The 12,348-nt window shown below is 28.7% G+C and overlaps 3 protein-coding genes across 5 annotated transcripts; 1 reads left to right on the forward strand and 2 right to left on the reverse strand.

Moving 5' to 3' along the window:
• The first annotated feature begins 1,378 nt into the window (after positions 1-1,378).
• Positions 1,379-3,301, forward strand: LOC118446290 (SAC3 domain-containing protein 1). Its single transcript, XM_085659786.1, has 7 exons — positions 1,379-1,580; positions 1,684-1,875; positions 1,954-2,115; positions 2,184-2,433; positions 2,571-2,707; positions 2,798-2,987; positions 3,166-3,301. Exons 1-7 carry the CDS (start codon positions 1,516-1,518, stop codon positions 3,238-3,240), a joined length of 1,071 nt encoding a protein of 356 aa, XP_085515912.1. The 5' UTR covers positions 1,379-1,515; the 3' UTR covers positions 3,241-3,301.
• Positions 3,302-3,523: 222 nt separating this feature from the next.
• On the reverse strand, positions 3,524-5,108 carry MED4 (mediator complex subunit 4). Of its 3 annotated transcripts, none has more exons than XM_035876781.2 (5): positions 5,090-5,108; positions 4,594-4,688; positions 4,008-4,414; positions 3,794-3,913; positions 3,524-3,705 (listed from the first exon to the last, which is right to left on the reverse strand). In XM_035876781.2, the coding sequence occupies exons 2-5, from the start codon at positions 4,662-4,664 to the stop codon at positions 3,536-3,538; spliced, it is 768 nt and encodes a 255-aa protein (XP_035732674.1). In that variant the 5' UTR covers positions 4,665-4,688; positions 5,090-5,108; the 3' UTR covers positions 3,524-3,535. The 3 variants fall into 3 exon arrangements, with proteins under 3 accessions (XP_035732674.1, XP_085515911.1, XP_035732676.1); XM_085659785.1 differs by lacking the exon at positions 5,090-5,108 and adding an exon at positions 4,905-4,923; XM_035876783.2 differs by lacking the exon at positions 5,090-5,108 and having other exon boundaries at positions 3,809-3,913; positions 4,594-4,873.
• Positions 5,109-5,703: 595 nt separating this feature from the next.
• Positions 5,704-8,601, reverse strand: Stip1 (Stress-induced phosphoprotein 1). The gene is made up of 3 exons (XM_035877014.2): positions 8,316-8,601; positions 6,499-8,030; positions 5,704-6,411 (listed from the first exon to the last, which is right to left on the reverse strand). Exons 1-3 carry the CDS (start codon positions 8,322-8,324, stop codon positions 6,339-6,341), a joined length of 1,614 nt encoding a protein of 537 aa, XP_035732907.1. The 5' UTR covers positions 8,325-8,601; the 3' UTR covers positions 5,704-6,338.
• Between the last annotated feature and the right edge of the window lie 3,747 nt (positions 8,602-12,348).

Consider the following 12,348-nt stretch of genomic DNA (forward strand, 5'->3'; position numbering starts at 1 on the left):
CTAACTCGCGAACCGTCAAAGTTAATCGCAGGATCGTTTATGTTTATATTGCACAAGGCCAACAACTCCCGAATTAAATTTTGAAGTATTAGTATTTTATATCAAAATTATTTTAGATCTTTTCCTTTATAATGTTTAAACGAATCTACTATTGTATAAATATTGCTTTATTGTACTCAGTTTATGTTAAGGATTGTTTAATTTATTTAGGAATTACCGAAATTATTAATTTATAAGTTCCGCGATCAGAAATAGAGAGTACCGATGTGTACTGAACGGAATGCAAAAGAATACTAACTCGCGAATCTTCAAAGTTAATCGAAAGACCGTTTATGTTTATATTGCACAAGGCCAACAAACCCGAGTTTAAAATTTTTATGTTTTGGAACTTATATCAAAATTATTTTAAGTTTCTCCCGTGTTTCTGAATTTTTAATGTTTAAACGAATCTACTATTGTTTAAATATTACTTTATTGTACTTATGTACATTAAAGATTGTTTAAATAATAGAAAAATTATCGAAAATATTAATTTATAAGTCCCCGCGATTAGAAATAGAGAATTTTGTTGTGCACTCGTCGAAGTACGAAAGAAAACTAACTCGCGAACGTTAACGTTAACTCGTCAACGTTAATCGAAGGACCGTTTATGTTTATATTATGCAAAGCCGACTTCCCGCAGATGAAAATTTTTAAGTATCGATATTGTAATTATTTTAAGTTCCTCGTGCGTTTCTGTCTTTTTAATGTTTAAACGATTGTTCTATTGTTTAATTATTTCTGTATTCCGCGTACATTATATATTGTTAATATATTTATAAAATTACCAAAAGTATTTATTTATGTCTTCGCGTTTAGAAAGAGAGAGAGTCGATATATACTGTTTGAAATGCGAAAGGAAACTAACTGGCGAATCGTCAAAGGTAATGAAAGGACTGTTTATGTTTATATTGTACAAAGTCAACTACCGCGAAATAATATTTTGAAGTATTGGAATCTTATAATAAAATTATTTACCTGTTCTCGTGCGTTAGCATCTTTATAATGTTTAAACGAATGTACTATTAGTTAATTGTAGGTTTATTGTACTCGGTATACATTTCAAATTGTTTAAATAATTATAAAATTATCGAAAATATTAATTATTCATGTACAATCCTAAAATAGTCTGATATAATGAATTTGGATGTTTATTCATCAAAATACAAAAGGAAACTAATCCGATAGCTATCGGTATTCATTTTTGTATATATTACAAACATCCAAAATATTATTTTTATATATTATATAATGTAAAATTTTATTATATAATGTAAAATTAAATTATGTAAAAAAAAAAAAAAGAAAATGTGAAAATGATACTAGCGCCACGAGATGTTGATATAGATTTACTTTCGGACAAAACATAACCTTATTATTGCATGTCTTGATAAATTTTGTAAATAGCATACGTTCGCTATTTATAAATTTACTAATTAATCATTAACGTTATCTGTTCGTATTAATTATATTTATATGACAATGTCCGAGACTATAAATGGAATTTGTCTTTTAATGTGTCCCGAGAAAGAAAGATGGATGTAAGTCAAAATGGGATATAATTCTTTCTATCAATTAATTCCTTACATTTGGACAAAGTCTTAATCATTATTTCAATGCACTTATTTATGTTATATCAATTAGGAGAGAGAAAGAAGGTTTATTGCATCGATTTGAAATTGATGAAAAAACGAAACATTTAAAAAAACCAAAAGCCGATCCGAATAAAATAATAAAAAGTTTTTCTCGTCCAGCTGCTGGTCAGATTATGACAGATCCGAGTCTTTTGCGACCAGGACCAGTATTACTATCAACAATTAAATATTTATTTACAAAGTATTATTATATATCATAACAACAGTTATATTATAATAATAGCAGTGTAATAAGCTTTTAATATTTTATATAATTTAGGATATTAACACGCACAGATGTAGATTGGGTACATATATATGATTTTACATTTGATCGATTAAGAGCTATACGGCAAGATTTAGTGATCCAAAGAATTGGTACGATTATGAGTATTCAACTTTTGGAACCCATTGTACGATTTCATACATATGCCGCTCAAAGGTAAAATGATAACAAATTATAAAGCAAAAAGAAAATCTTATAATTTATCATGATATTATATTTCATAGACTCTGTGAACGAAATATTTCTGAGTTTGATCCAAAAATTAATGATCAACATTTGTTGGAATGTATTAAGCAATTGTTAATCTTATACGATACAGTAAACAAAACAGAGAAGTTAGAGCTTCATGAAGACATAGAAGTATTAACATTGATTGATAATAGAGCAGAAATGGAAGCATTATATATTCTTTTAAATATTGGAGATATCTCAGCATTGAACAGAGCTTTATCTCTTCCTGAAAAATTAAGGCATGTCACGATAAGTAAGATAGAAATATATTCATTTCATTTTAATAATTAATGTTTGTTATGTTACTTTATAATTGAAATAATATTCGATAATAATATAGTACAATTACGTAAATATTCATAAATGTATGTTTTAGAAAGTTGGAGGAAATTCGATTAGCCACAAATATATCTATAGCTTGGTACTTAAGGAACTACGTACGAGTGTTTCGACTAATACAAAAACTCCGTCCAATACTTGTATGTGCTGCAATGTGCAATTTAAAGAATATGAGAAGGTATTTCGACATTATGTTTTATCTTTTCATTGTTATATAGTACAAGTACATATACTATATTTCTTTTTTTTTTTTTGTATATTATTTTAGAAATGTATTACAAATTATGAGTTCTGGATATAATAATAAAATTCTCACATTTCCTGGATTAAAATTACAAGAGTTAATATTGTACAAAGACATAGAAAAACTTGAAAATGACTGCAAACTATTTAATTTAACATTTACTAATCAAAATATTTTGTTTCAAAAAACATCGTTTAACGATAAAATATTATTGGTGAGTATTTAATATTTTCAACTTTGATTATTATTTAAGTAATATAAACTGTACAATTTTATCTTTTCTCACAAAGGTATCCTTGTGTTTGCATAATATTCAAGTATAAAATGCAAGTTACAATAATGGAATTATAGTTTCTCATTAATGTTTACTATATTTGTTTTATATATTTTAGGCAAATAGTGAAATGTATTATACGCCTCAAATATTACACAAGTTCTTGCCAAATATACTTCTGGGATCTTTATAACCAAATTATTAAAAAAAATTATCTCCTTTGCTTTTTTGATTTAAAATTGATTAATTTAAACAATTTTCGTTGTTAGACAAAAATAAAAATATACAATATTCTTCACTGCTAAATTTTTTATAAAAATTTTTCATGCGCAATATTATCAACTGTACTTAATCATAAATAAAAATGTAATATAGATTTCATATAACAAATATTTTATACAAGTTCGTTAATTATTTATAACCTATGCATCAAACCTCTATTTTCAGGATGATGTAAAAGTAAATTATATTTTAATAATTACATCAGTCTATTGTGAATCACTAGATGAGCTACTGGACGAATCTGTTGACATAACTTCAACATCTTCCGTTTCTTGTTTGTGAGTATTCATAGCTACACTCCCTTGTCCACCCACAGACATATGAATTTCTCCTGATGGATGCCATGCAAATTGATTTGCTTGTGACACTGGAGGCTCTACAATAATACTTATTTGAAATATATGAAACTCACTTATACCTAAAATGTATCTTTTTTTTTTATATAATCTGCACAAAGTATATACCACCCGCAGGATGACCTGTTCTATGTAAATCTGAAGGAATTCCTGGATGAGAGCCTAACATCGGTACATTTAAAGGAAGATCACTTAGTCTACCTAAACATCCTAATCTCATTTCGATATCTGAAAAAGAAAAATTAATTTGTTGTTTATTCTAAAGGTTACATTTTACAAAAATAGATAAATGTAATGATTATACCAAATATAATTATTGTACCTGTAGGATAAGGCCTTCGAGGATCTCCTTGTTGCCATGTTAATGGTGCACAGATTGCATTTGAAGCACTTATTCTATGAGCAAACTTAATGAGTTCTTCAGAAGGTACAGGACGTTTATTAGCACGTGCGATAGATTGTAATTTTTGTTTTGCCTGGTATATAGCAGTAGCTAATATTTGTTCAGCTTCCTTTAATTGACGTTGTAATTGTTGAATGTCCTGGTCTTGCCTTTCAACTTCTGCCTTTAAAGCTTCCATTTTTAAATTTATTTTTGCTTGCTCTGCAGCACGCTTCAAAGTCGCTTTCAATTCATTATCTTTTGCTATTAATAACTCTGTCAACTGTGTGTGTTCTGTAGTGGATAATTTCAAGGGTTTCTGAGCTATTATGTTCTCTATCATTTCCCTAATATAAGAGAAGAATAAAGATTATGCGAATATATATGTGCAAACTATAATCATGTAATAGCAACATAAAAGTGCAATTTATTTTAAAGTGACAAAATGTATTTTTTTTTTTTTTTTTGAATTATTTATTATTATACGTTCATCAGAATAAATAAAAGAATAAATAATATATCTTACTTTGCTATTAATTCAATATCATCAATTATTGACAAAAGTGCTTCTTTTGTACTTTTACTTGAAGTCATCATATATACGTTCTATATTAACTGAAACTTAGAGAACAAAATACTTTATATAAAATTTAAATCATACATTAATTATACTACCAATAAGAAAATATAATGATGCTTTTTTCACGTATTCATCAAATTAACAAACATATAACGTCTTATCGTTATGTTAGAAGTTTATAAAAACATAATGTAAACGAACGGGTTGCCATTTTTAAATCTACCGAAAGATATTTGCATTACAGATCATTAACTTACGAACTTATAAGATAGTATTTTCGACTATATAACGTGAATATCTTACAAACATAACCACATTTTAATTTTATTTTTAATGAATGTGAAGTAAAAGAATATAAAAATTTGATCTTTGGAAGAGAAATTTGTTCAAATTTTTGAATATCATTTATAAAATTGTATCAAATTATGTAAATGAAACTGACCAGATCTACATGATATTTTTAAAGTTGTTCCCTAGGTGGCGTACTGTGTCAATATTTTTAATCTATTATAATTGAGAATACCACTAAAATTTTCTCTTAACGAAATAATGTATATATTTGATATAAATACAAACGTTTAATAAAATGAAGCGTAAAATTAGATACTTATCTACTTTTATAAAATAACAACGAACGATTATACATGAACGGAAACAAAATATTCAAATATTTCGCGCTTTAATTAAGGTCCATAGACTTGAAAATTACTGAAGGAATATCAGCTGGACAAAATCGTATACTATTTGACAACTGGTATCACGTGACATGACTGTACACATTAACGAACCTATCATAGCGAAATACAATTAACAATAAATTTTTTTTTTTTTAGATTTCGCTTCTTTTAATTTTATGCGCGCTGATAGATCCCCGAATAGTCGTGACCAAACAGATTTTATAATAGGCATTTATTTCAGCTATAATGGATAGCGCAAAGTCGGGTGAATTATCATTACAATTAATGATGGAAGTTGATTATATATTAAGTAAAATTTACAATTTACTTAACTATAATTGAATTAATCATATAAATATAATGAATAATGCTTCTTCAATATTTTACGACGAAATTATTTATTTCATGATAGAGACTTTAAGATTAAATTATGCCAATGTTAAAGATTATCGTTCCCACTAAACATACATGAACATTTTCTGCTTATTTCAAGAATTATTTGTCCATTCGAGTAATAATTCAACTTTGAACTTAATTTGTATTATTAGTTTCTATTAACTAACTTAATTTGCCCTTTAATAGATGCTTTTTACGACTAGCAATCACAAAGAGCAGCTTTATTATAAAATGGTGCAGACATTATTACATCTGCAATTGAAATTCTCTTCTGGATTAAGTATTTTACTGCTTACATAAGTAGATATAATAAAACGTACTGCAGATAATCGGTATAACAAGTTTCCTGATAAAAAAAAAAAAGATAAATTGAACAGTGATATAACTGGTTCATTGCATATGCATTGAAATGTTTTGCGACAAAATCTGTACTTAAGATAGTTATCTTGAATAAAGATATATGACTAAATCTTTGTCAAGCATTCAGCAGCACAATGTGTTAATGAACCAGCAATAGATGAAAACAGAATAGTGTTCTTAATGTCGAAGGAACTCAATGTTATAATTTTGGTGCTAAGTGTGTAGGCACCACACGCACATATAAATGTCCTTGTATTTTTAATGAATGGCTATAAGACCAGATTCCAAAAGCTTTTGTAATTTGGCAGCTATATCAGGATTCTTTAAGTGACTGTAAAAACAAAGAATATTAAATATGGAAATTTTTTTTTTTTTTTTTTTTTTCATAATTCTTTGTACGATTTTTCAATATACTTACTCTTGTAAGGCTCGTGGATCACTTTGCATTTGTTCCAAAATCAATCTCATGGCTGGATCTCGTAAAATACTTTGAACTTCTGGATCTGCCATTGCTCTTTTTCTAACTTCTTCAGGATTTGAACTAACGGAAACGGCACACGAACGATAGCCTTCCAATGCCTCACTGTTTGATGGATCTAATTCCAATGCTTTTTGATATGCTGTTAGTGCCTTGCCCTGCTGTTGCATACCTTGCAATATCTTTCCTTTCCTAATCCAACCTTTAATAAACTTTGGATCTATCTCAACACATTTTTCACAGTCTTTCAATCCAAGATCAAAAGCTGCTAATTTTGTATAACAGGCTGCTCTATTACTATAATATTTAGGATCATCTGGATTTCTTCTAATAGCTTCGGAATAATGTTTTATTGCTGCAGGATAATCACCATCTTTGTACTTTTGATTTCCCAATTCCTTCTCTTCTTCTGCTTTAACAGGATCAATATAAGCTTTCCTTTCTTCTTCCTTTATAATTTTATCTATATCTGATAATAATGTCTTAATCTCTGGTGTTCTATGTTCAGACATTGATTTTTCATAATATACTTTAGCCTGTTTCCAGTTTGCCATTTTTTCATATGCATGACCAATTCTAGTAAATGCTTTAGCTATGAGTTTAAAATCAGCTCGATTTTCTCTCCCTACCTCAATAGCTTTTTCACATTGAGCAATACATTTTTCATATTCTTTCTGTTCAAAATATACTGCAGCTATATTAAGCAAATAAACAATTTCTGTTGGATCAAGTTCAACTGCTTTATTATAATGTTGAAGAGCTTCCTCAAAGTTTTTCTTTTTATAGGCCTCATTTCCTAATTTCTTTTCATTCAAAGCATCTCTTTTCTCTACTGGTAAGTTCTCGTCTTCTTTTTTTTCTACTTTAGGCTCTGGTTTTGATTTTGGAGGTTCAGGTGGTTGTTCTTGGTCTACTTCCATTGTTTCATCTACACCTAAAAGTACTCCTAGAGTCGTGAGTATTCTTGGATCCTGAAGATTCAAACTTAAACTTTGAGGATTAGTACGTAGCTCTTGTAATAATTTTAAATATTCTGGATCATTTACGTAAGCCTTTGTCCTAGAATCATTTGCCAATTTTTTAAGAAGATCAGGATGATTGAAAGGATTGAATCTGCTTGAACTTTTTTGTGCTTTGACATCAGCCAAACTCGCTTTCATTTGGGCATTGTCAGGATCCAACATTAAACCTTTTTCATAAGCTGCAATGGATTCATCTAATTTACCCAAATATGCAAGAGCGCTACCTTTGCGAGAATATCCCTTTCCCCAATCAGGTTTCAGGTTAACAGTTTTTTCGGCATCTTCCAAAGCCTTCTCGTACAATTTTGCTTTTGCAAATGCTGCAGAACGATTACTATACAAAACATGATTATTACTATCCAAAATTATGGCTTCAGTATAATTTTTGATGGCTTCATCAAATCTACCATCTTGCAAGGCAGCATTTCCTTTCACTTTCAATACAGATACCTACGCAGGAATTAAACACCATTAATCCAAACCCTTAATAAGTTATGTTGATCAAAAAAGAAATTTGAAATTTCTTCTCGTAGATCGCAAAAATTCATATTAATGGCATAAAATCTATTTGAATTTATTAACAAAAAGACAAATAAAGGATGAAAAGTTTTATATTATTCTTACACCTACAATCGATGTATGGTTTTATTAAAGACGACAATGCGTGTTCTAATTTAAAAATATTAATGCGTCTTTTTTACGATGCTGAAAAAAAATTCAACAATAAACATTTACCTTATCCATAACGGTCGATGTATAGCAAAGAGAATTATCGTTTTATAATATTTGGATTATAACTCACTCTCTCTCTCTCTCTTTTTCTCTCTCTCTCGCGTGTACAAAAATTTTTGATGACTTGTGAATGTGATGTCGTGCCGGTGCAGATTTCAGAAAGCTCCAGAAATGGACAACTAGCGCCTCTCAGTGTTTATCACGAAAACATTTCTACGTATAGAGTAGTATCTTCCTTTACATTCGACAGTATTTTCTAGTACATTCTGAAGCGTTGCTTTTTGTTATAGTGCTGTCATCTTCGCCATGGTCGATGCAAAAAAAAAACTGAACGAAGCATCTATTTGTTCATTAAAAAAAAAAAAAAAAAAAAAAAACAAAAAAAAACAAAAAAAACAAAAAAAACAAAAACAAAAAAAAATTCATAATTGTATCGAATTTATACATCTTTTTATTTTAACCATCGATTAAATAATTTATAGTTCAATGATGCGCATTAATTGTCGACCGTCGGTATATCTATATTTATTTTAAGATTTATAAATATTAATCCTGACGTTATTTGTCCCGTATAGATTACACATATATATATATATATATGTACGTATGTGCATACGTAGGTACTGTGTCCTACTTTCAACTTATAATACATATCTTTACGTAATGGCAATTATTTTTTAATCGATATTGTTTTATATAAATCGAACTTATTCGACGCAATATTCTTCGATTTATTTAAATAAAAAGATTACTTGTCTTTTTTCTTATTCTCATTTCATTATTGCAAAGTAAAATAAAAATTAAAGAATCGTTAGTTGACATTAAGAAAATATTTGTCGTGTATTTATAGAAACTTGATTCATTAAAAATTCTACAATATTTGTGACTACACTTCATGATGACGTCTTTTGATAAGTCATTTCGATACCAATGACATCTAGACGATATTTATTATATATATATATATAATATTATATATATATATATCATTTACAGAAGGTGAGAAAAATCATTGTCTTATGTTATATTTTTCGAATACTTTGTTGAATTTTTTAAAAATTATTCGACAAAATCAGACTATATTGATCGTTTAACGGCCTACTAGGATCCCTATAATTTTTTGTAGAATTTGAAAATTTTTATTTCAAGCATTATACAAAGATAAATTCTTCTCGACATACGTCAATAAGATATTAAATAATCATAAATTACTTAACAAAGCCACACGATGATTTGGTCATGCTATTGTTCTTTGAAAGTTGGTATTTCCGATAGTAAATTGAAGCAACTGGGGTTTTCCAAGCAACCCGACCTGTTGCATAGTTCTTCATACCTTAGAGTCTGTTGACCCTGAATGAAGACTGTATACAATTTCTTAACATTCGAATGAATTCATATAATTGAATATATATGACTTTCAATCTTGAGGATTACACCGAAGGAATACCGCGATCTGTATTAAAAACAATATATAATAAAGTCTTTTTTTCTTTTGCAAATAAGAGAAAACGATTAGAAGTTTAATATTGTATATAGTTTTATCTTTTTCTTTTTTTTTCACAATGCATTTTAAATCCTTTAAAAACTTACCTTACACTTAATTTTTAAAAGCGAAACAAAAATTTACACTTCTTTTTATTGCACACCAGCACGAAAAAGTAGCGAGCAACATTACTGACCTGATAATAATATTAATTGAATAATAATAATAATAATATGAATTGATAATACACGTCTCTCTCATTGAACGCGTATTTCGCGTAAGAATTTTAATTCGTGACAATTAAAAAAAAAAAAAAGGAAGAAGAAAGAAGAAAAAAAACAATGAAGCGCGATAAATTGAAATAACTTTGGTCTATTCAAAGAAATATTTTAGTAAGATATATGAACACATCATAGAAATAGCTAAGTACTTCTCTTTCGCGTGTTATCGACGAATCATCATCGTCTTCTACGAACGGAAGGGGATACTATAATTACAGTTTCTGTTTTATGCCTTCGAGACAAGCAGACGATTCGTGGCAAACTCCTTCCTCCTTCTCTACTAATCCAAATATAATTCTAAAGGCAGCGCAAAAACCGTAGACCAAACTCCCCCAAAAAGGAATAAGTCTGACGGATTCTTAGAATATCTAGACCATTACACAGCGAGCTGCTAACTCGAAATAGATTTGTGAAGTCGGTGTCTTTGCTCCACATTTTTACCTTGCTTTGTAAAATTAATCAGCTAAAATATACATATTTCTGATACTTATTATTACAAAATGTCGTTATGAAATTAAACATAAAGGGATTGATTGCTTATTAACTTACATAACAAATGATTAAAACAATAACGTGATTATATAGAACCCCGAAGGGCTTTTATTACTAAAAAATAATTATGGACGTTATTTAATAATAGTCTGTATGTTATATACGGTAAAGTTACCATTTTCTCTCTTTCTCTCTTTTTTTCTTTTTTTCTTTTTTTCTTCTTCTTCATTTTTCATTCTTTTTTTTTGATAAAATTACTAGTAAATAATCTATTTAACGATTCTAAAAAGGAAAATAGAATTATATGTACAATGGGAACGATGAATATAACTGATATAATAATCTACAAAGATAACTTTCTTCAGGCATCGCTAAGGCCACATTAAGAGTAAACGAATCGACGAAAATACATCGTTCACAAATATCATACTTAAATATAATGTTCTATATGAGCTACTAAACACATAAATAACTATGTACACTAATTTACCTAATGATAATAGATACCTGATTAACATTATTCCAATTGAACGTACATACATATCGAATCGAATTTATGTTATATTTTTGTGTGGGATATACAAAGAAATTCACGCAAAAATAGAAGAGATTGCGAGGAGCAGTGACAGCAACGTCGAATTGATATTTTTTATTTCATTAGTTAGAAGAACGAACCTTTGGTGACAAAAATAAAGGGTGACATAGAATAGTGAATCGATTCTTTTTTCTTTTTTTTTTAATTTTTGATATATTTTATAATAAATATTCATTAAATGATTTAGTCCTTTTGTACCATAGAATGTAAAGAATAAACTGTAAAGAATCAATAACTGTAATAATTCCGGCAAAAATAGTTTTTAACGCTATATAGGGTCAATGTATACATTACATATCTATACACATATTCATCCACTCATACATTCTCTCTCTCTTTCTCTCTTCACACTTATATATCTACACTTATTAATTCCTCAATTGCCGAAAATTTCCGTAGCATATCTTACATTATGTAATATACATATACATATACAATACACAAATGTATTGTCGTGAAAGTAAAAATGAAAAAAAAAAGAAAAAAGAAAAAAAAAGAAAACAAAAAAAATCGTAAGCTAATTGAATTATTCAAGCCAAACTCAAAGTCAAGATTGTACATTTAAAAAAAAGCTTGAACGTTCAACGAAGAATGGAGAGATCATTAATGTAATGCAAAGTAATGCATAGCACGGACGATCTGCCATTGATGGTTTATATAAACAAATTCAAGACCATTATTTCTTCTACATAGGAGTAAATAAGAGTACGATGGAAAAAAAGAAGAGTCTGAGAGTAAGACTAAAGGAAGTTTACAATGAAACGAAAAGAAGGTTGAAAACTACGAGATAAATGGAAAGGAAGAGAGAGAGAGAGAGAGAGAGAGAGAGAGAGAGAGAGAGAGAGAGAGAGAGAAAGAGGGAGAGAGAGAGAGAGAGAGAGAGAGAGGGAGAGAGAGAGAGAGAGAGAGAGAGAGAGAGAGAGAGGAAAAAAGAGGAGAAAGCTTCTGGATAGCTAAGGGATTGAAGGTAGGGATTTCGAAGAGAAAACAAAGAAAATCAGGTAGGGTGAAATAAAGATAAAGAAGAAAAAAAAAAAAAGAAAAAGAAGATATGAACTCTGGCCTATGCAAACGACATAGTAATATTGGCCGATGACAAAGGGAGAATTAAAGGAACCATGACGAGATTGGAGAAATATTTAGAAAAGAAAGGGTTCGAACTTAATCAGAAAAAAGAAAAAAAAA

Source organism: Vespa mandarinia, chromosome 10, assembly GCF_050613455.1.
Source record: "Vespa mandarinia isolate Hongniang chromosome 10, ASM5061345v1, whole genome shotgun sequence".
Classification (NCBI taxonomy): Eukaryota; Metazoa; Arthropoda; class Insecta; order Hymenoptera; family Vespidae; genus Vespa; species Vespa mandarinia.